This window comes from Lissotriton vulgaris, chromosome 5 (assembly GCF_964263255.1).
Source record: "Lissotriton vulgaris chromosome 5, aLisVul1.2, whole genome shotgun sequence".
Lineage (NCBI taxonomy): Eukaryota > Metazoa > Chordata > Amphibia > Caudata > Salamandridae > Lissotriton > Lissotriton vulgaris.
The window spans coordinates 90,797,497-90,821,192 of record NC_141693.1 but is presented as its reverse complement, the minus strand read 5'-3'; the positions used below and the strand labels follow the sequence as shown (position 1 = coordinate 90,821,192).

The 23,696-nt window shown below is 44.0% G+C and overlaps 1 protein-coding gene across 1 annotated transcript in view; it reads right to left on the bottom strand.

Annotated features, from left to right (window-relative positions):
- Positions 1–3,194: 3,194 nt before the first annotated feature.
- The window catches only part of LOC147710277 (glycosyltransferase family 92 protein BAH-4-like), a 98,680-nt gene continuing 78,178 nt past the window's right edge, over positions 3,195–23,696 (bottom strand). The window contains exon 2 of the mRNA XM_086920954.1: positions 3,195–5,477. Coding sequence (XP_086777080.1) covers positions 4,147–5,436 — 1,290 coding nt within the window. The 5' untranslated portion in view covers positions 5,437–5,477 and the 3' untranslated portion in view covers positions 3,195–4,146. The remainder of the gene's footprint in view (positions 5,478–23,696) is intronic.

Below are 23,696 nucleotides of genomic sequence, written 5' to 3'. Positions count from 1 at the left end.
AATGGATCTTTTGCTATCTTGTATTTTATTTTGTTTGCTTTTGATACATGTGCAAGTGCCACCATTGCCTCATATAACGTAACATTTGTAACATAGTTATTTTGCACAATAGCCTTGGTGCAACAACAGGGGAGAGGAGTTGGCCTAACGGCTAGGGCTGTCGACCTCTCATCTGGGGAACTATGTTCAAGTATCGGCAATCACGCTGAACAGCCTGTGATTCTGGGCAAATCACTTAATCTCCCTGTGTCTAACAAAAAAATGAACGTGTCCTCATGTAATGCAACTGGTGCTATGTTAAGCGCTCTGATACCCGTTCGCACTATATAAAACTCTGTAAAATAAAATTTAAAAAAAACATCAACTGTTGCATGGCTAAACACTTATAAGGTCCCGAAGGCGAGACCTATTGGCTATGCAAAAGCTTGTTGTACTCGCAGTAACTTTAAGTATTCTAAAAATATCACCTGGTCCTGCCCCGTCCTTTGTAATGCAGTAATGGACAGGCCTGCAAGCATCACTGACATGTTTGCCTCCAGCCTTACAGGGGATCCACAGAGTAAGCTGTAATGCAATTGTATCTGGGATGGCAAAGCTGATGACTGGATTGTAAAGTAAACTGAGTTACAATTTATCAAAAGCGGGCATAATTCCAGCTCGCTGACAGCAACTCTGATGTTTCTATAATGGTTGCCTTTCATCTGCGGCAAGGCGGCCAGGAAAAGCACACAAAATGTGCTATTTCCAAATGCCATCTCTGTCAAAGGCCCTTCCATCACAAGTTCTCGAGTCGAGCGGCTGCCACTAAAACCTGTCATGTACCTCTCTGCTGTTAAGAGTATGGTTATTCACTTGACGTCAGATCCTTATACTTAATTCATTGTAGCACCAACTGCAAAATGCACTTCAATGTACACGGGGAGGAAAGTGCACTTTGTGGTAAATGTTCAGTGCGTCTCAGCCAGATTTTTTATTTACCGAATTGTAGTACTTCACTCTTAACTGAGATGGATGGGCTTCGATTTAATTTCATTTTGGCATTTTAGCATGTGGGTAGGCAAATCCAAGTGGCATGCGCATCCGCATCCCATCTGTAGTTAACTGAATTGATTACAGGTGACATTCACTGGAACCAAATCTTGTTTCTGTTTTATATGACCATCATGCAACCTGAAAGATCCAGCAGCTGTATGCATTTCAACAAACAGGGGTGGCATTCCATGTGTGTGTCATACATGCTTGAGGGCAGTGCAGCCTAATGAAGGGAAGGGTGTAGTCCCTCGATGAAAGCAGAGACCATTCCGCATTCCAGACAGGAGACAGACGTCTGAAGGGATGACCTAACCGCATTCAGATGCTGATTGCACGTCCTAGGGAGACTGCAGGTGGCGGTTCGGCAAGGCCTTGAAAGTGCTGCATCGGTTCACTGCACTTTACTGCTATTATGGTTATGTTCAGCACTTAAATGCCAAAGAAGTAAAGAAAAAGCATTGCAATTAACCCCAGCAAATCTCTAATCATCTGAATAATGTAGTGAAATGTCAATTTCTGATGCTTTGCGATTATCTAGAAATTGGGCTGTTAGGTGGGCGGGTCGTTGCTTAAAAGATTTGAGTAACTGCAATTTAAAAAATCACAGATTTTCTTCTGTGGCTAAACTATTTTTGAGTTAATTGACTTCTTTTAGAATTGCATCTTTGAATGTTATTTCCAGAATCATCATTTTCTTTAGCAGCCTTAAAGTGCTATTCAATCTTAGGAAAAATATTTAATCGTCAAGCAAAAGAGAGAGAGAGAGTGAGAGAGTGTGAGCGAAAGGGAGAGCGAGAGTGAGTGCGAGCCAGCGAAAGAGAGTGTGAGCGAAAGAGAGTGCAAGCGAAAGAGAGAGAGAGAGCGAGAGAGAAAGTGCGAGTGAAATAGAGAGAGCGAGAGAGGGATGAATGAACAAAAAAGCGCAGCCCGCGCTGTGTTTAATGACGCGGCTGTGTCTGCCTGCTGTAATTTGAAGCAGTCGTGCTTGTACTGGCGGGTGCGAGCAGCGGCGGCGCGAGAGCCATATGTTGTCAATTAGCACGCACGCTGCTGCTCGCTCCCGCAAAGTGGATGCCAGCACAAGCATGAGTGTACTTGAAAAGGAGCAGACCGATTTCTAAAGGTCATCTCCTAGGGCAGTGCATGCGCGCTGCCTATGCGAGACCTAAAAATGTATGCACGTTTTTAGGTCTTTTGTAAACAATAATACAATGCTGTTCCCTTATGCTACTTACCATTGGTTAAACTTCTGTGTGCCTCTTCTTTGCTGCCTTCTAATTGGTTCATGCAGCAAATACATAAGACCACATCTGGCTAAAGTAAGTGCGATGGTGCTAAAAAGGCACCCTTCCTCTTTAACTCCGAAATGTAGTTCAATCAATCATTCACTCACTAATACTGGAAAGGCCAAATGTTCAAAGGCTTCAAAATAATAGTCTCCATAATAGTTTCTGCTTTCTGTAAATTTGACGCCTCTTGTCCACATCGCAGTTCAACAAGGGACACGGGTATCCTCAGATTGCTAACATTGGGATAACCGACACCAAGCTCAAATGTCGGCCTCGGCTACCCTGTGATTGAAAAAAGGAAGCAATGTGTAACAGTCTAACTTAAATAATTTAATTTAATGTTTGAGCTTGTAAAGCGCACTGCTACCCGTAGGTTTCCTGGCGCTGTATAACGCTGGGGAACCCGTCCTGGCTTTCCCTATGGGATGGTCCCTGTTGTGAGTCCCCAAGGTGGAGCCAGGCATCCCCGGCATTGATGGGGCCGTTGTGGAGATTAGGCAAGCTAATGCCCAGAGTTGTCGAGTGGGACCCCTGATTAGAGTAGGCACCGAAGCAAGAATTATCGAGTTGCTGACCCAAGTCCATGACCCTGCCGCGTCAGGAATTGAACCCTGGTCCCGGCCAACTTCTGCGCCCGGGTCTGCTGCCTCTAACCAGTGAGCCACACCACTCCTAGTTCTGTTGTAAAGGGCATAATGCTCTTGATAACAGGTTCGCTCTAGGCCCATAGGAATGAATGGGGAGGTATTCCTTTTATTGCGACTCGCAATTTGCGAGTCACAATTAAGGAATTTTAAGAAATCGCAATTTTTTTGGCAATTTCTTGATGCATTGCATTTTCCAATTCCTTATTTGCGATTTCTTATTTTTCGCAAATAAGGAATCGCAAAATGTATGCTTGATGCATCTGGGGGAATGCCTTTTATTTATGTTTTAAGAGCGAAAACCAAAATAAAAGGCATTGTTATTTGCAATGTCAATAGCTCAAACTCGCGTAAATGCGAGACCGATGGCATTGCAAATGCTTGTTTTCAAGTGCTGGTGGCAGTAGATTCAATCAATGTGAGCAAGAAACAACTTTTCTATTTCTTATTATCTAATTTGTAGATAAGTCAGACATCCACCTTATTTTATATTGTTCTAGTAAATAAGTCCACAGTGAACCAATGATGCTTGATAGTTAAAAAGTCTTGGTTCCTGACTGGCACTTTGAGTATCCCTTGTGTTCGTTTACTAGCTGAAGTCAGGACACTGTCCCCATTCATAGAGAAATTATCACATTAATGAGGAGTTTGTCCTTAAAATATGCCTGAAATTGGCATTACAATCGAAGCGTGAGCTGCTTGCATTCCATTAAAGGCTGCCATATGGTAATATCATGATATATATATACATCGTTGTCCAAGTTTACAATCTTCTGATAGCATATCATACCAGGAAAGGAGAAGTTAAGCAATGTGATCCTCATGATTAAAGTTAACTCAGTGAGTAGACTTCAGCAGATGTACCAACGACAATATATATCTAATGGGCTTCATAAATAGTTTTTAAGTTCAGACCCTGGAGAATCAAACACGTCTTGCTATTTTGTTTGTCATCACAGGTCACCCCGAAAGGTGCATAATGTGTGCAAATTATGAAAAATTGGTTTGTATATTCGTTTGTCACTACATTGTTTTTCATTTTCTGTTTGTGCCGCCACTTTATCCGTACACAAAGATGTTTGCATGCCTTAAAAAAAGTTTTCTCCTCCTTTCGAAAGACCCTCTGTACAGGTTGATGAGCAGTTGTTTGAGCTGGGGTTACTGCTGTTGGTGGACCACAGTCATGGGGCTTGTGATAGAAAGTTTCCAAACAGTGAATGATCGTTTTTCAGCTCTTCAGTCCTTCTGATTAGGGACATACTGTACCTCCAGAGTGTTGTGTCCCTAATTAAGGATTGTTTTGGTAACTTTGGTTGCTTGGCTTCTCTGCAGTGATGGAGAATTGCAACTTCTCCAGGGACCATCCGCCGACCTCCGTAGGCTTTTAAAACAGTGTGAACCGAAATCTGTATCACTTTCCTGGGGTTGACGATCATTTTCTCGCTATTTGGGGTGTGGGGCTCCCTGTAAACATGCTGCAAGAGGTTAACTCCTGGTATGGCACTCCATGCTGATACATTCAAAGTTGGGTCTACCATATTGTTGGGGAAGATGTGGTTTTCAAAGAAAAATATATCAGTACTCGGATATTGCTCCTTGAGATAATCCATCATATCTGCCCAATTGGAGTGATTTTTGGGGATAATAATTTCATCCAAGTCATTGAGTACCACATACTTGCTGCTGTACATATTTCTGTAGACACAGTCATTAAGGGTTGCCAATTGTCCATAATAGCCCAAATCTCTTGGGTAAGGATCCATTGAAAAATGCCAGTTTGTAGAGACATCAAGATACAAGTCAATCGGCCAAGGTATCACCTCTACAGTGCCTTCAGAGATGTAATGCTGTAAGACTCTCTCTACTAGCAAGCTGCAGCTATGTTTATAGATCATCACTTTCTGGGCCCCAAGCAGTTTGTACATCTCTATGGCTTGAATGATTTGTAAAACATTGGTCGAATTTCCAAACATAGTGGAAATACAGACCGTGAAGTTTGAAGTTATTGTATTGGGCCCGCGGTTTCTTATCTCAAATACAGGGAGCTTGGCAATGTCTCCTTTGTTGGACCAGTGAATTGACACATATTTTGTGCTGCAGTTGTTGACTTCTGGGCAAAGCAGATGTGCTATGACGTAGGGGAATCCAAAATCATGCTCAAGAATGTCAATAACCGCCTTCTCTACAGCCACATAGCCCTTAATGTCACTGCAGTTGGACCAACAGTAGAGCTCTTTCACATCCTGCCGATGAACAATGGCGACCAACCGTACAAGGCTTTTTTCTCGGTTATCATAGTAAGCTCCAATGATGAAGGTTCGGTTGTCACTCAGGGGTGTAATACTTGCATTATTAACGTGTGCTGCCTTTTTTGGAAGAATGGCAAGGTTTTCCAGCACGTAGTGCATCACAGAAGTTAGTAATACGGCACCCAGCAAACAGCACAGCCAGCATTTTATTAAAGAAGACATTTCCAAATAGCTTATTTTCTTGTAGAGCAGCGTCCATGTACCTGGAATCAAAATAAAGATATATGGTTTAATGGCACAGTTAAAAGTATTATGCAATGAAAGATAAAACAGGTAAATTAATTCATTATTGATTTACCGCTTCTAATCACTGTGTTGTGGATGAAGATGCAAGCATTATGTAAACACAACTCTGTAAATAATTAGTATCTCTGCCAAGCACAGGTTTGAACCAACTTGAAAATCCTTGGCAAAAGGAACTGACGTTAAAACCAATGCACCCCATCAACTTGCCTCAGGATAATGTTCATCGGGCAGCAAAAATGCTAGAGACTGTCAGGCATATTTATTCATTGATGTTGTGAGTTTTAGCAGCCTTTTACCACAACTGCACACTAAAGAAATCCACGCTGTTTTTTAGGGGCTATATTTCAAGCAACTTTAATTGCAGAATAAACTAAACAAAACAATTCCGCAAATAAGTACAACTTTACTAAAAGCATAAGTAGTATATATATATATATAGATCATGAACATGTGCAACATATTTCATAGGGTACATTCTATCCTTTTGTAGGGGTTTAGTTTAAGAAAAGTAAACCTTGTAATCATGATTTAAGGTAAGAGACATATGAGAGTTCCATTGAACACTGTAGTGAAAGACTAAAGTTACTATAAATTCTAATAAGCACCATCTTTGCAAATGAATACATGAATCTGTGAAAAAGAAGTAGACTATCAAAACACAGAATAAATTAAATGCACGCTCATGTTTATTAATGGAATGGAATTGGATTTGTAAAAAGCGCATGGTTACCCGTGGGCGTCCCAGCGCTGAGTGTATGGACGTGACTAAGGAGCAAGAGTAACCTAGGGAAAAAGGAAGGTTTTTAAGTGTTTACGGAATTTAAAGAGGTTGGCTTCTTTACGTATGTTGAGGGAAAGTGAATTCCAGAGGTTTGCGGCATTGTGGGAGAAGAGACGTTCACCTGTTGGTGCCTTCTTTATTCTGGGAGTGTTTGCAAGGAAGAGATGATCAGATCTTAACACTCTATTGGCCTTATAGAGAGTGATCAAGTCTCTCAAAATGGGGGTGCCTTTGCCCTGGAGAATTTTGTGCGATATGCATAGGGACTTGAATTTGATTCTTTCCCGAATTGGGAGCCAATGGAGGGATCTCAGGGCGGGTTTAGCTGAAAATCGGTTTTTTTTGTTCCTTTGAGCAGACTGGCTGCCGAGTTCTGGATGAGTTGGAGTTTGTTTATGACAGTCTCTGGGGCACCTAAATATAGGACGTTACCGTAATCTAGCCTTGAGAGGATGAGACCCTGAATGAGAAGCTTTCTGGAGTGAGGTGGTAGAAGAGGGAGGATTTTCCGTGGGGTGCGAAGTAGGTCAAAACACACACTAGCGATTTTCTTGGCTTGGGTTTGAAAGATGAGGTCCTGGTCGAACCAGACGCCAAGACTTTTTATTTCTTTTTTTGGAAGGGGGGCTGATCCCATGCATGTCAGCCTCATGGATTTGAGGATGGATGTAGCTTTGTAGCCTAACAGTATTAGCTCCGTTTTATCTCCGTTGAGTTTGAGCAGGGACTTGTTCATCCAGCTGAAGATTTCTGAGAGGCAGGCCGTACGTTTTCAGGAGCGTGGCCTGACTGGTTTAGCGAGACTAGCAATTGTGTGTCGTCTGCGTATGTGATCAGTTTGATCCCGAAAGGGGCGATGATATCCTCCAATGGGGACATGTATGCATTAAAAAGTGTAGGGCTCAAAGACGAGGAAGTCTAGAACTTGGATTAATGGAAGAGAGCAGTGAGGAACCCCAATACTTCATCTTCACAGTCTTAGGGCTTGATTCTAGGTGCAGTGCTGTTCAAATAGGATGGGTAAACAACACTTCTTTGTTTATGCATCATTGAATTGATCTATAAACCACAACAGTAGTTTTTGGGCCTCAGAAAAATGTGGAATAACTGTAGGACTTTAGGGCTCTACTGTGTAGTATCTTCATGCATGACGCCTATTGTGACGTACACTCCCTGCGGGCATAAAGGAGAGGTCAGGTTGAAAGGAAGTGCAGGCAGAACATCACTGCACAGATGAGAAATATGTGCCCTCTGCACAATTCTTTTATGATCAGCTGTGAGGTTCTTTATAAAATCAAGAGCCTCTCTTAAAGATAGAAATGTGACAAAACAGATCTAAATAAAATGCTTTCTTCTAATTCAACTAAGATACAACTTGAATTCACTTGATTAACCGACAGGTAATTGCAACATTTTTCTCTTGCGTACCCTCCTCTTCCATAGCTTAAACTTGAGGATTTGGTCTACTGCTGTATGTCTTAAAATTATTTCTTTTTTAATTATCAACACATTAAGGGCAATGGGCTGCCCATATACATCTGTAATTTATTAGTAATGTAGTCCATTTAAGATCATGGATCGACATTTGTGATGTGCAAGCACACAGAGTGGCTGTTTTCCTTAAATCTAGAATGCTACTGTGGTTAAAACTAGTGCTCATCGTAGCTATAAATGTTGCCAAGTATAATGATTGACTTTTATTCGGGACGAGGAGAGCGCAGAGCAGAGAACTGTAGCACAGAGTACTCTATGTGTATTTTACAATCATACCACACACACAACTGCTACACTACACTTTTAACTTCGAGTGCTGGGTGGAGATCTGGTTTTGCTCCGGCATCTGGCTCCCATTTTGGTTAGGCTTTTTTGCATATAAATCACCTTGTAGAGCACCTTCCCTGGCAGCTCAATAACTTGATTTTTAGGTCTCGTAGAGAGACCTATAGTGGTGAAACCACAAAGGTAAACCATCCGGATTGCAATGCGGTTTTTTAACAGTTGATGTGAAATCACGTGACCACAAGCACGAGCATTTCCCCACCTCAAAGCCATCAGCCTCCCTCCTACAGCTTCCCCCAGCTCCCTTCTCCTCCCCTAATTGCTTTTTTTTTTCACGGTCGCCAGGCCGCGAGCTGCTTCAAAGCGATCCGCTCCGCCCCCTGCTGCACCCAGCGCTGGCCTCACTTCTCCCCCCTAATTGCTTACCAGCCATGTCACACACCACCATTTGCTGTGCCTCGCATCGGAGCATCAGACCTTCTCTTTCCCCTCATTAACAGGCTTATCTCGCCTGCTTTCCTGCTGTGATTTCCGAAAACGCTATTGGGATTCCAAGAGGGCAGAGAGCATTTACAGACGGATAGTTGGTTAAAATCTCCTGACTAAAACACCATGTTCAGATATTACTCCTTTTTCCTCGTCTGTTTATATCACTTTTAAGCAGCCAGTAATATTGACGGAGAAACGCTGAAAGATTATCACTTCAGGCTTTGGATTCTAACCGCCAGTAGGGAGCTGAATTATTTCCTCATTTTGAAAAATCGTCCCTGCATTCGTGCTTATCCACAGTGCGAACCACATTTCCCCTAGTATTAACTTGTAATCAGACTAACACGCCTCAGTGACACCTCTCAGCAGAGGCTGCATTAGGGAAGCGGCTAGCCAATCAGAATGCGTACTTCGCAGTAAAGAAAGGATACTTGTGCTGCCGGATTTCGTTTGAGACTTGAATTTCTACTATGTGTTTTTGTTATGTTGTTTTTTCTTTCATCATCACTTCTAAACAGTGCAGAACATGATCGAGCGAAGGAAGGTTACGAAAATGCTTTTTTTTTCTTTCTCCCATCGCCTGCACTCAATTGTATGTGCCTTCTCACCCCTCCTCCCCCCACTCTCACTCCGTTGTCCGTGTCTTTTCACTCCCTCTACCCGCACTCCTGTTGTCCGTGCCGTCTCACCCCCTCCCCCAGCCCGCACTCCAGTTGTCCGAGACATTACTACCATAATTCTGGTTGCAATGTGACACACATTTTGCCTGTTATTTACAGATCACTGATTAACTCAAAAGTGCCCTCTTCCAGTGCCCCTTGCGTAACAAAAGAAACCCACTCCCTCCGCTTCGGGCATTCTTGAGGACGAGGAAGAGGCTGGCGATGCTGCACTTTTATTAAAACCATCGCTCTGAACAATAGCCTCGTAATTGATTTCTGGACTCTGCCGTTGATCTTTCCAGCCCTCCGAGAGCTGCTGCGCAGTGAGTCTACTCCTTTGCTATCTGCTGCTACTGGGGACAAATGCGCAGGTTACCGGCAGTTTAACAACAATCGTCCCACCTGACATCCGGGCCGTGTTTATTTACTGGGCACTGACATCACCTTAATGAGATCTCATTCATCAAGGTCTGCTGCTCTGCAAGACTGTTGTCGTGGAAGGGGATGGTGTGTGTGCCTCTGAGTATGTGTCTGTCTGTGTGTGTGTCTCTCTGACGTGTGATTGTGTGTCAGTGTCTGATTCTGCCCACACGCCAAAGCTGGTCGGTCTTGCTTTAATATACTAATGCAGCCAAGATTTTTTTGTTTTAACATACAGTGGGCTTCTAGCCCAGCCCCTTGAGCTCCCTACTTACGGTCAGCCCCCTTCAGCCATTGCTTTGTGATCATGTTGTAATGCGCCACAAGTGCCAACACCTAAAACGGGGCACCGTGCATGCCCCTGCTTTTGCCTTTCAGATCTCTGGACGTGGTGCAAAAAGCAGGATACAGTAGCCATTTCACCCACTATCCAGCACTTTAAGTTCAGTTTTGTCGTTGATGTATTGTTCCACAGACCTGCACTTTAAACTGTCCTACACGCAGCTTGCCACAATCCAAACACTTAATTGCACCATGGCCCCTGACCGCTTGCTATAGCGACCTGGCACTTCAAAGTTCTCAAGTGCCAAGAAGGGAGTGTGACATCCCTGCGTACTTTCGGGTGTAGATTACCCAACAATGGTGCTTTTTTGAACAACTATTAAACGGGCCAACTTGCTATGATCAGGACGGGCTGCTAGTCCTTTCACACTTGGGTCCACGTGCAGTGGGGGCACTTTGGGTTATACACGTATGTCGGCACACTGCGCAGCAGCTTTTTGTGGATTTTGCTCTGAGAGGTGCATAATAATTGGTCGTGTTTAAGGGTAGGATGGGGTCATTATCTATGTTGAAACTTGATTTTATAATTATAGCAGAGGCTTCCTAGGGATCCGGCCCTGTGTCGTTGGCAGTACGAATCAAAGACGATTTATTACCCTGGCAACGTTATACCCCCACCTCTGTTTTTTTGCTTTCTTTTTATTTAATTACTTTGCCATTCAGGACACAAGCAGCTCTTATTTCACAGGCTAATTTTCGTTTGGCGAGGCCATGAGCTTAACTTCAAAGACATCCGCTCCCCCACCCCCTGCTTCAGTACAAAGGAATGCGCATTTCCCGGCCGCTTGCATTTCCCGGCCGCTTTTAATTTCATTTCCCGGCCGCATTTATTTAATTTTATTTCACGGCCGCGTTTTTCTGCCCTTCTGCCCTCTGTTAGACTCCTTTTCCCTTGTTTTTCTGCTCTTCTGCCCTCTGTTAGACTCATTTTTCCCTTGCAACCCCAGCATCACTCAGCGCAACCCCAGCATCACTCAGCGCAACCCCTGCATCACTCAGCGCAACCCCTGCATCACTCAGCGCAACCCCTGCATCACTCAGCGCAACCCCAGCATCACTCAGCGCAGCATCACTCAGCGCAACCCCTGCATCACTCAGCGCAACCCCTGCATCACTCAGCGCAACCCCTGCATCACTCAGGGCAACCCCTGCATCACTCAGGGCAACCCCTGCATCACTCAGGGCAACCCCTGCATCACTCAGCGCCTCCCATGCATCACTCAGCGCAGCATCACTCAGCGCAACCCCTGCATCACTCAGGGCAACCCCTGCATCACTCAGGGCAACCCCTGCATCACTCAGCGCAACCCCTGCATCACTCAGCGCAACCCCTGCATCACTCAGCGCAACCCCTGCAACACTCAGCGCAACCCCTGCATCACTCAGCGCAACCCCTGCATCACTCAGCGCAACCCCTGCATCACTCAGCGCAACCCCTGCATCACTCAGCGCAACCCATGCATCTGCATCACTCAGTGCAACCCATGCATCACTCAGCGCAACCCATGCATCACTCAGTGCAACCCCTGCATCACTCAGCGCAACCCCTGCATCACTCAGCGCAACCCCTGCATCACTCAGCGCAACCCCTGCATCACACAGGGCAACCCCTGCATCACTCAGGGCAACCCCTGCATCACTCAGGGCAACCCCTGCATCACTCAGCGCAACCCCTGCATCACTCAGCGTAACCCCTGCATCACTCAGCGCCTCCTCTGCATCACTCAGCGCCTCCCATGCATCACTCAGCGCAACATCACTCAGCGCAACCCCTGCATCACTCAGCGCAACCCCTGCATCACTCAGCGCAACCCTGCATCACTCAGCACAACCCCTGCATCACTCAGCGCAACCCCTGCATCACTCAGGGCAACCCCTGCATCACTCAGGGCAACCCATGCATCACTCAGCGCAACCTATGCATCACTCAGCGCAACCCCTGCATCACTCAGCCCAACCCCTGCATCACTCAGCGCAACCCCTGCATCACTCAGCGCAACCCATGCATCACTCAGCGCAACCCATGCATCACTCAGCGCAACCCCTGCATCACTCAGCACAACCCCTGCATCACTCAGCACAACCCCTGCATCACTCAGCGCAACCCCTGCATCACTCAGCGCAACCCCTGCATCACTCAGCGCAACCCCTGCATCACTCAGCGCAACCCCTGCATCAATCTCTGCAACCATTCAACAACAACTGGTTCAAATATGGTCTCTCAATGTTTCAAGCTTTATTACAAGTGTCACAAACAGATGTTAATATTTCATTTCTGTTCTTGGATTTTCATCACAATAAAATACACTGAACATAATCTTCACAAAAGTTATTTACAAAAGTTTAAGCTATTGCCATTATAAATTACAATCACTTTTATTTAAGTATTAATTATTTAAAAAAATTAAAAGCCATTGTAATTTGTAATATCAATACATCCAAGTCACGTAAATACAAAACATGTTGCATTACAAATGCTATAGGTGTCCCATTTGCGAACGTTATAACTATTGGCATTGAAAGTGACAAAGCTATTAATTTAGCTATTTTCAAAACCAACACATAAATAAAAAAATGTGTCATTTACAAGACCAATAGCTCAAACTTTCATAATGCGAGACCTATTGCATTGTGTCCCAGCATAAGCCTAAACAGATGTAAGCCACACAAACAACATCATCCTACCAATTCGCTGCTCTTAAAAACAAAATTTATATGTTAAAAAAGCTTCCTTTGTTTTTCACCTTTTGTAACATTACTTGTTCTATTTTGCCACTATTTTATCTACTTCGGACCATTGACATTATAAATTACAATCACTTTTATTTAAGTATTAATTATTTAAAAAAATTAAAAGCCATTGTTATTTGTAATATCAATACATCTAAGTCACGTCAATACAAAACATGTGGCATAACAAATGCTAAAAGTGTCACATTTGCTAAAGTTAAAAGTATTGGCATTGTAAATCACAAAACATAAATATAAAATGTCATTTGCAAAACCAATAGCTCCAACTTTCCTACTGCGAGACCTATTGGCAACGCCAGTGCTTGTTCTTTATGTAGCTCCTTGGCTGCCTGCTTACGCTGGCCGGTGCCCTCTCCCTGTACTCCATGCCAGCTAGTGCCTGCAATGTTTGCAGGTCCATTTCTACCCCTGCTTTATTTTTTAGCACCTCCTGGGTGTCTTACCTACAGTAACATTTGTCTTTTTCACAGCCAGCTTCATACCGGCTTCCCTGACTCCTGGTCCTTGAACAGAACAGATCAAAATGTATGCACTCTTTAGATCTGACCTATTTCTGTTTTGATGTGTCTCTATAGACTAACCCTAGGTTGCTTTTTTTATTGTCTTAGACGCTTTTCTTATGATTGCCCTAGTCAAGTTAGCCTTTGGGGCTGAAGCCTTGACCTTTGAATTCTTTGAGAAATGTGTGGACTATTAGGTCTATTATTAAGACGTGTTGTAGGTAGAAAGGCATCATGGCTAATAGCAACCCCCAGCATATGGTTACCTTTTTAGTTTGAGCTTAGGCAGTGCGCATGTGCAGTCTATCGAGACATGCTGTATTCACTGTATGGGCTTATAGCCCGCCAATAGGCTTTTTATTGGTAACTTGGATTGCCCTTTAGAAAGGCTTGCTTTCTTGAGATAAATCTTTCTTTTTTGTCCCTCCTTTTAGTTGGTTGTTAACGTCCAGAGAAAAGGGACTAACTACTTTTTGGTTGACCTCAGTGTGTTTAAGTGTTTGTCGGGTACTAATTATTTATTCCAGCTCATGTTTTTGTTGTATGCACACGACTTGTTCGTCCAGCCCAGCATTCATCCCTCCCACATCCTCCCTAGCAGGAGTTGTGCTCCCACCACAGCAGCTGTGATGGAGGTTCTCTGCAGCTAAGTGAGTGGAGGCGCACTCTCTCCTTAAGAGAGGTGGAAACATGTTGAGCAAGACAGATACGCTTTTATCAGATCAGAAGATGGGTGCTTATCTTTAACATAAAGATTCTGATGGTGGTAGTTTTTACTCAGCCCCCTCGTCTTCACTTTTAGACAACTCCCCCATGGGCTCCTGTGTCATGTCACCTCATGCCCAGAGGGACGCTAACACCAGCGCCGCGGGCAGCTTTAGAATTGTTTGTTGTTCTTTGTACACATATGCCTCTTACTATATAACATTTGAGCTCTGTCCTTCTCTGGCCATCTCCTCATGTCATTATGTAATGCAATTGGATTTATTGGCTCAAAATGTTGCTGTGCATGGAGATTTCTTCCATCTGTTAATTGTGCTGGCTCCAGCCTGAAATCTCAGACTAATTACCCCCTTTCCAGGAAACAGTTGAAACCCACACACTGCGCCTCTAGCTATTGATGTCTGCTAGAAGCGTCTAAGACTTCTTTGTGCCATGCCAGTTTCGTTTCTGCAGTCAGCATGGGTAGGATGTCTGGTCGCAAAGCTGCTATGTATATAGAGATAACTCTAATCACTAGTTTATGCAGTAGACCTTCGTACTCTCTACCATTCCTATGTGACTATTAGAATATATCCATTCGTATCCCTTCCGTATTTATATAGAGATAACTCTAATCACTAGTATATGCAGTAGACCTTTGTACTCTCTACCATTCCTATGTGACTCTTAGAGTATATCCATTCGTATCCCTTCCCTATGTATTTAGAGATAACTCTAATCACTAGTATATGCAGTAGACCTTCGTACTCTCTACCATTCCTATGTGACTCTTAGAGTATATCCATTCGTATCCCTTCCCTATGTATTTAGAGATAACTCTAATCACTAGTATATGCAGTAGACCTTCGTACTCTCTACCATTCCTATGTGACTCTTAGATTATATCCATTCGTATCCCTTCCTTATGTATTTAGAGATAACTCTAATCACTAGTCTCTTCTTTGTGTGACTTTACATCTTGTACATTTGCAATTTTTTCTGTTTGTATCTTTTATGTAACGCATGTAATCCTTAGTCCTTATGTTTTGCAACTAGTTCTTATGTAAAGTGCTCTGACACCTTCGGGTAAAGTTTGCGCTACATAAGATCGCATTAAAATAAATAAATAAATAAAACACTTGGGGCCAGATGTAGGTGGCCTTTTACCGACCGGTAACGGCCGATTTCGGCTGTTACCGACCGGTAAATGGTCATTTGTGATGTAGGGGCCCTATTTTACCGATTCGGTAAATTTACCGAATCGGTAAATTTACTGAATCGGTAAAATACCGAATCGGTATTTTTACCGATTCGGTAACTTGCAGATGTAGGTAGGACTCTTCTGAGTCCCACAAGCCTTGCTGAATCGGTATTTTACCACCCATGCCAATTGGGTGGTAAAATACCGAATCCAGGTGTGCATGCACATGTGTGCATGCACACCTATGCCATGTGACAGACAGACATGCCCTTAAGGCATGTCTGTGTGCACACGTGCCTGAATTCGGGGTGCTAGAGGGTGTCAAATACCATTATTACAATGTAACTGCACACATTGTAATAATGTAATAACAGGATCATCCTTTACACATCCCAGAACCGGACAAACTATTCAATTAAAACATTCAAGCACTTGTGATACTAAAGGAGTGATTTACGGCATTAAATGCCCTTGTGGTAAGTTATATGTAGGGCAAACGGAACGTAAAGTTAAGGTAAGGATAACAGAACACAAAAGCAATATAAGGCAAAAGAACATGAAATCCACAGTGGCAGCACATTGGACAGAAACAGGACATAACATTTCCCAATTTCGTTTTACTATATTAGAAGTGGTTGAAGCACGTCCAGGTTTGGACACACACAAAATGAGACTCAGATCGGAATACTTCTGGATAAGAAAGATGGGGAGCCTCCAGCCGGATGGGCTAAATGACAGATTGGAACTGGCATGTTTTTTATAATTAATGAGAAAGGAATTTGTTTTGCCCTGTTATAACTTCAGCTAATAGTATTTGTCCTTGATTACACTAAATGTCACATACATAACTCCCCACATGTAATGAAATGATTGATGTACGCATGTTACATCACACTGTTGACAGCGAGAACCCATCAGGTAATGATCATACGAGCATGTATTGAACACCTTGATCGCATTCTAGTTTAAACATGGCTGACGCATTACTGACCAGAATTGAGGATTCTGATAAATAGAGGTGGTTACTCATTATGATTTCACACACTATGACTTCTTTATTTATTGTGAATAATTTTTTGATAAAGTAGAATATACACGGAATAAATCGAGTGTATAAATTAATTACTGGGTTGGGAAAATTCGGTAGAGAAGAATAACATACGTAACTTACGAAAGTTTATTAACGCCAGTATGCTTATTTTTCTGCTTATTTTACTGTCATTATATACGTTTATTTTTTGTGATGTTATGCCGTTATTCGAATCAGTAGCGATCATGTGACCGCATTACAGACCAATGAGAATAGATATTAGACCACAGCGTAGTGTGCGATCGTAACCTGACAGTCATTGGAGGAGAGGATTAACGGCGTTGATAGACAGCATTTCAGTGAGTAACTGTTACGGAACGCTGGTCGCTCCGTTTGATAACCAACAGTGCTATACGTGAATGTATCTTTATTTGTTGCGCAAAGGTTATGGTGGCATTAGTAACATCGTGAATGTAATCAAGTTAGCATTGTTAAGGCAAAGTACGTTTATTACATGAAATCGACACAGTTTGAATTGCACATGAACAAGTTTGTTTCAGGCGTTCTGTGATATAGCGATAATGTGGTATGTGATTGTGAACATAGCTCTGGGCTCAAAATTGTTCTTTATTCTTTTCCATAGAGACCCCCGACGAAAGGTCCACTTGTACCCGAAATGCATTGGGTTATATGTGAAATGCGTTAAAAATGAAAGTTGCCAATATTTGAAAAAAGTTTAATGAGAAACAATCATTAAAAAGCAAAGAAGAAGATGGCATAATAAAAATGTGTATGGATCTTTCTTGATTGAAACAAAGATGATTTAAAACATTAGGACCTTCTGTGGTCCACAGAAAAGTGTGCACTCCTCGAAGTCGCGAGCAGTACCTCTGCTCTCATCCATGTTGAATTACCAGACAGTGTTCCTAGACAAAACACTTTAAACGAAGGAGTCGCACAAAAATAAGAAAATTGTTAACGCTGGCTACAATAAAAAGTGTGCAACTGGTGGAAATTAAAGATTTAAGTACGTCTGACAATGTCACCTGTCATGGTGCCCTCACCTGTCAGTACAGTAGCACACTTCAAGAAGAGTTACGGAACATGCATGTACTTGGCTGTTCAGGGACACAGCAGAACGGCCGACTTTGAAGCTGGTGAACCGGATTCTAGTCTGTCGGGAGGCTCAAACATCCTGTGATTCTGGGCAAATCACTTAATCTCACCGAAAATGAATGAGCTTGCCTGTAAAGCAACTGGTGCTCATGCAAAGCGCTCTGATACCTACAGTCGAGATTGCGCTATGTAAAACTTCAAAAGAAAAAAAAGAGCCCCCTAAGGTTTTTTCATGTTAAAAAGCATTGTTTATCGAAGTTAATCATGTACGTTGCAATGGCCAAACAAAAAAATCCCTGTGCCAAACAAAATTACACCCACACAGACGTTTCAGGCTGTAACAGGCTGTGATGCTCAGACAGGAGGTAGGGCAATCACGCACTGTGCAGGAGGAAGCTGCTGACGGCCAACAAAAGCAATCACTTAGTGAAATCGCCTCAGCTGATACAAGCACCCAAAGGAGGGACAACTGAGAAGAATGGACCATTAGAAAGCCATCATTTAAGAATGGTACAAGAAAGAATCAGTGGCAATTGGTGTGTGTGCAAAAAGCCCACAGAATAGATACACAAGGTCTAGCAGACAGCGCAAGCGCCGTTGAGGCTCGACCTAAATATTGAGTAGATTTTAATAAGTAAAATGATACCAGAATGACAAAAATCCAATCAGTAGAACAGGTTCAGTTTTGATGTTTTAGGTTAGTTTAGCATCTAAAAGCACAAAGTGCCACTCATGGTCATTTGGAGGTGCTAGACCAAGGGATAGTCATAAGTTCAGGCCGACCATGATGGCGAGCGAGCCAGATACAGGGACTAGGTTAGTCCCACTGAAAACGTTACCTTCTCAAAGTCCAACGCAAACATTCTAGTTTGTGGTGGAGGATGCCTTGTGGTGCAGGGAGAGTGTTGCAGAGGACTACTGCTACAGCGCGAAAAGCAGACCTGGCATCGCAGATGGTTGTAACTGTTGCACGGAGATCCAGTCAAGCGCTGCAGACGGTTGCTGGTGGAGCTTCAGTTAGCGGTTACACAGGATGTCAAAGCTGTAGAGCAAAGTGCAGATCTTGTGTTGCCAGTTGTCACTGGTGGTCACTGTAGTGCCAAGAGTCAGTTCACAAGAGTTTCAATTTGGCGGACACCACGGGCGGCAGAGTCTTGGTGCAAGCGGCCGATTCATAGTCATGAAGAGCCCAAAACTTCAAAATTCACCTTTGTCCACAGAGGAGTGCACTCCAATGTCATCCAAGTGTCCTGAACCTGAGGAGGCACCCCCATTTCTTTTAGCCGTGTCCCTTTCCTGACTAATGAACTCCTCTCACCGGATAGGAGATATTTTTAAATCACTTTTAATGACTGATACTTCCCAGACAGTCTCCCTCCGGGTGGAGGATGGTTAATCATTTGGAGAATAAACCTTCAAGTGATGATGCCTCAATGATAATACTATCCATCCTACTGTGAATGTGTGGTTGAGGGTCTCCAAAACAATCTGCTTGAGACTCTGGATTGTTGACACAAGTGATTCATTCCCCTTCATTGACAAGATTGCACATTTGGAAGCTAAATAAATCTCTAATTCTCTCTTCCTCTTGTCTTTTTGAGCCACTTTAACCCTTTTGCTGCGGCGGCTATTCCGCCGCAGAGCTAACGGGGCGGGACGGCCGCGCGGCGGCCGCATGCTGGTGACAGAACCGCTCCGTCACCAGCCGCGGTTGAGCTGTGCTGGTGACGGAGCGGTTCCGTCATGGCCCGCCCCGCTCAATAGAATGCTCAGCGCAGGCGCGGAATTCGCGCCGCGCATGAGCGGCGGGCGGGCCATGACGGAACAGCTCCGTCATCAGCACAGCCCAACCGTAGCTGATGACGGAGCGGTTCCATCATCAGCAGGGAAGGGGTTAAGGGTGCCTTACATCACCGTCACTCATGGGCCACAAATTGCCAAATGACAAATGAGTGGTCTCATTTGGATCACTCAGCCACCAGCCAGTCTGACAGGCATCAGACCCTGCAGCTGGCCGGGCCACTATCTAATCAGATTCATGGTCCCTTTGGCTAGGCGGCCCACGCAATCACCCCAAGAATGGAGGGTAGTACGAAGGTGGAGCAAAATTGAGGCAGGCAGCCTAGGGGATGCTTTGAGAGGAAACCCGCCTAGGAAGACACAGCCTGATGAGCTTCATCAGGAAATTGTGTCTCTTACTAACAGGTTGAAAGATGCTGACAATAGGGTGGCAGCCCCCTTGGAGTGTGGACTCTGGGAGCTCCAGGGGGCCCCCTCCGGCACTGGCATATGCAGTGGGCCCCTGGCGTGTGAGCTCCTGACTGGGTCTGGGTCTGGAGCGTGGGGGGCCCCCTCTGTGTACTTTTTACAGGGTAGTCCCCTCATTTTTCATTACACCACTGGGGGGAGTGGGTTTCCCCTGATAAATGTCAGCCAACCCCAACACAGTCACACACCACTGCAAATATGCACGTGTTTTAGAAGCGATTTTTAAAATTCCTTTGAACCCTTTTATCAACATACTGTATGTTGCTGTATTTAAATCATTTTAATTGATTATATTGCTGATAATTGTTTGTATGTAATGGCTGTTTTTTTTTTTTAACTTTATTTATTGAGTTTGTTGTTAGGGTAATGAACACGGTAGGTATATACATCGTCACAGTTGTCGGTCATTAGCATACATCAATACTCAATGGCGGGCATTTGGTAAGTTGCAGTCAGCCTATAGAGAACAACAATATATTTCATATATTCCAGTCACGCCTATCAGCCCTTTACAACAGAGGACATCATCAGTACAATCATTAATCTACCCCCACTTTCATTTGTATACATATCATGCTGGTCTCTCATAATTTTCTCTTGGAAGGAAAAAATACAATAAGCTACGTGTCAGTGTGGAACATCATCAAAACACAGAGGTATTGGCACATCCTTCCTATATCAAATTAGAGTAGGAGGCATAAATCAGGCTAGCACTAGCACGTTGAGTATGAACACTAGGGGCTAGAGGCCCGATGTAGGTAAATCCCATTTACCGATTTTAAAATACCGAATTGTACCGATTCGGTATTTCAAAATCGGTAAATGGTATGTAGGTCCCAACATCTGGATTCGTTACCGAATCCTTAACAATTCTTTAATTACCGATTCGGTAAATACCGAATCGGTAATGCCTATTCATTCCTATGGGCTTTGAAGCCCATAGGAATGATTAGGCATTACCGATTCGGTATTTACCGAATCGGTAATTAAAAAATTCACAAGGGTGCAGGGGGTGTCACTTTGACACCCTCTAGCACCCCCAAAACGGGCATGTGTGCAATGTGGCACACAGACATGCCCTAAGGGCACGTCTGTCTGTCACATGGCACATGTGTACATGCACAGATGTGCATGTACACAGGAATCGGTATTTTACCATCGATTTGTATTCCATGGTAAAATACCGATTCTGTAAGCCATGTGCTGATGGTACATTGGCTACCTATATTGCATTTTCGGTAATTTTACCGAATTGTTATCATTACCGAATCGGTAAATATTACCGATTCGGTAAATTTACCGATTCGGTAATGATAACGATTCGGTAAAATTACCGAAAATGTGCCCCTACATCTCGATAGCCCTTTACCGATCGGAAACGGCCGAAAATCGGTATTTTCGGCCGATTCCGATCGGTAAAGGGCTACCTACATCGGGCCCTAGGTAGGTAAATAGGTTTTACAGATTCTTAAATACCGAATTTTACCAATTCGGTATTTAAGAATCGGTAAAACCTATGTAGGTAAAAAATCAGTAAAAAGTACCGATTCGGTAAGATTCGGTATTTACCGAATCGGTAATTACCGAATCGGTATTTGCCATTGATTCCTATGGGCCTTGAAGCCCATAGGAATCAATAGCAAATACCGATTCGGTAATTACTGAATCAGTAAATTTACCGAATTGACAGGGGGAACAGGGTGTCACTTTGACACCCTGTTGCACCCCTGATTCAGGCTTGTGTGCAATGTGACACACATACATGCCCTTAGGGCATGTCTGTGTGCCACATGGCACAGGTGTACATGCACAGATATGCATGTACACAGGAATTCGTTATTTACCATGTAATAGTATTACATGGTAAATACCGAATCCTGAACGGCCTGTAGCACTGTTAACAGTGCTACCTACATAGCAAATTACAGATTCGGTATTTTTACCGATCGGTAATTTTACCGATTCAGTAAAATTACAGGTTCGGTAAAATGACCGAATCTGTAAGTTTTTCAAACACCTACATACCAATGTCCAAATACCGGTCGGAAACGGCCGAAAATCGGTATTTTTGACTGTTCCCAACCAGTATTTGGACACCTACATCTGGCCCCAAATGTCATATTGGACTCGCTTACTGACATGCCCCTCGCTCGCGGCTATACTATCCCTTGCGTGTTATGAGGCTCAGAGCAAACTGTTACCAATACACGCCTCATATAGCTGATTCCGCTTGGCTGACTGAGTTGTCTCGGGTTACTAAATTACATTTTAGGGAAGCCCATACATCTTTAGGACTGGACGCCAATGGTAGTCGTTCAGAGTATGTCTCCAGCTGCTCTTGGCAATGTATAAGGTCATTTATCCAATCTTTGAATTTGGGCGCCCTCCCCCTACCCCATCGACACGCCACTTTCCTTTTAGCTAATAACAGCGCTAGTGCAACAAATTTGCGGTGTGCAGCCTGAAGGGGTTCCACATATCCTAGAAGTGCCATAACTGGGGAAGGGTCCACTGTGGTGTTAATCATCTTGGCCAGGGCCGTGAAGACCTCCTGCCAGTATTTCTGCACTGCCTCGCATGCCCACGCTAGATGCAGAAAATCAGCCCCTGGGGCATGACATCTATTGCATGCATCTGAGTCGCGCAATCCGTACCTGTGCATGCGGGCAGGTGTGTAGTATAATCTATGTAAATAATTATAATGTATTATCCTAAGCCTGCTGCTGGCTGAAATTCGTTCAGTCTGTTGTGAGCAGAAGTTCCACTGTCTTTCGGTCAACTCTACCCCCAGTTCCTGGTCCCATTTCGCCTTAGCTATGGGAGTTGGGAGGTTTCGCTGTGTGTGTACTGTTTTATATATTGTGGAGATTAACTTCTTGGCGGTGTTTCCCGCAAGAATCCGCTGCAGCGGCATAAAGATTGGGGGTTCAGTTGGAAATACACCCGTTAATGATCTAATGCCCTGACGGAGCCGGATATAAAGAAAGGTGTCAAGAGGAGAGCAGTGAGCATCCCGAAACATATGTTCCAAAGAGCGAATTGTGTCAACATATAGGTCGCCCGCCCTATGTTTGAACATGCATACGCTTAGCAAGCTGCTGAAAAGTGGACTCCTGTAGTAGAGGCATATCCGGATGATATACTCGGGGTAATAGTGGTGAGTACAGCATGGGTGCCTCTAGCATCCTACCCAAATAGGGGCCAAGCATTTGTCGTAGCCATCACGTTGTAGGTGTCTTATCTCTGCCTTGGGGCGGGATATAAAATGCGCCCTCGATAGGGATCGGCAGAGCCAGCCAGTGCTCTGCAGCCACCTGAGGCATGCATCGCGGTTGTTGCACCCAAAAATAAGTATAGTGCACCTGTGCACTATAATAATACAATTCGAAATCTGGGATGCCGAATCCCCCTTGTGTGTAGGGCCTAGTTAGGGTATCCCATGCGAGTCTCGGACTTTTCCCACCCCATACCAACCGGACAAGTTCGGATCGCAATTGCTGAAAAAAGTACCGTCCAGGGTAAAAGGGAATATTTAGGAATAAATACAGTAATTGCGGTAGAATGACCATTTTTATCAAGGATGCTCTGCCTGCTAGTGACAGTGGCAGGGTGATCCAGCGCGTTACCTTGTCAGTTATGCGAACTATGGTCGTGCCATAATTGAGTCTCATTAACTCCTCCTTGTCTTTGGATATATGTATCCCCAAATATTTGAACTCATCCTCGCACCAAGTCATAGGGTAATCTAGAGAGAACTTCGTGGTCGCTGCTGTGAGGGGAAAAAACATAATTTACTCCAAAGACTTTGAACTCTCTAAGGACAGCGTTCATGTTTTGCTGTGGGTCTCTTATGTATAGCGTGATGTCATCTGCATATAGGGATATAAAAATTTGTCGCTGATTACAGCGCAACGCTTTATCATTATGATGTTGTCGCAGCTTCGCCGCCAATGGTTCTACTGCGATAGCAAATAATAGGGGCGACAATGGGCACCCCTGCCGTGTGCCCCTTGTCACTGGGAACTCCTGGGACACCTTCCCGTTGATCAGTACCTTAGCCACAGGCGAAGTGTACAACAGTTTAATCCAGGATAGGAATATGGGCGGAAACCCCATTCGAGACATCACCCAGAAC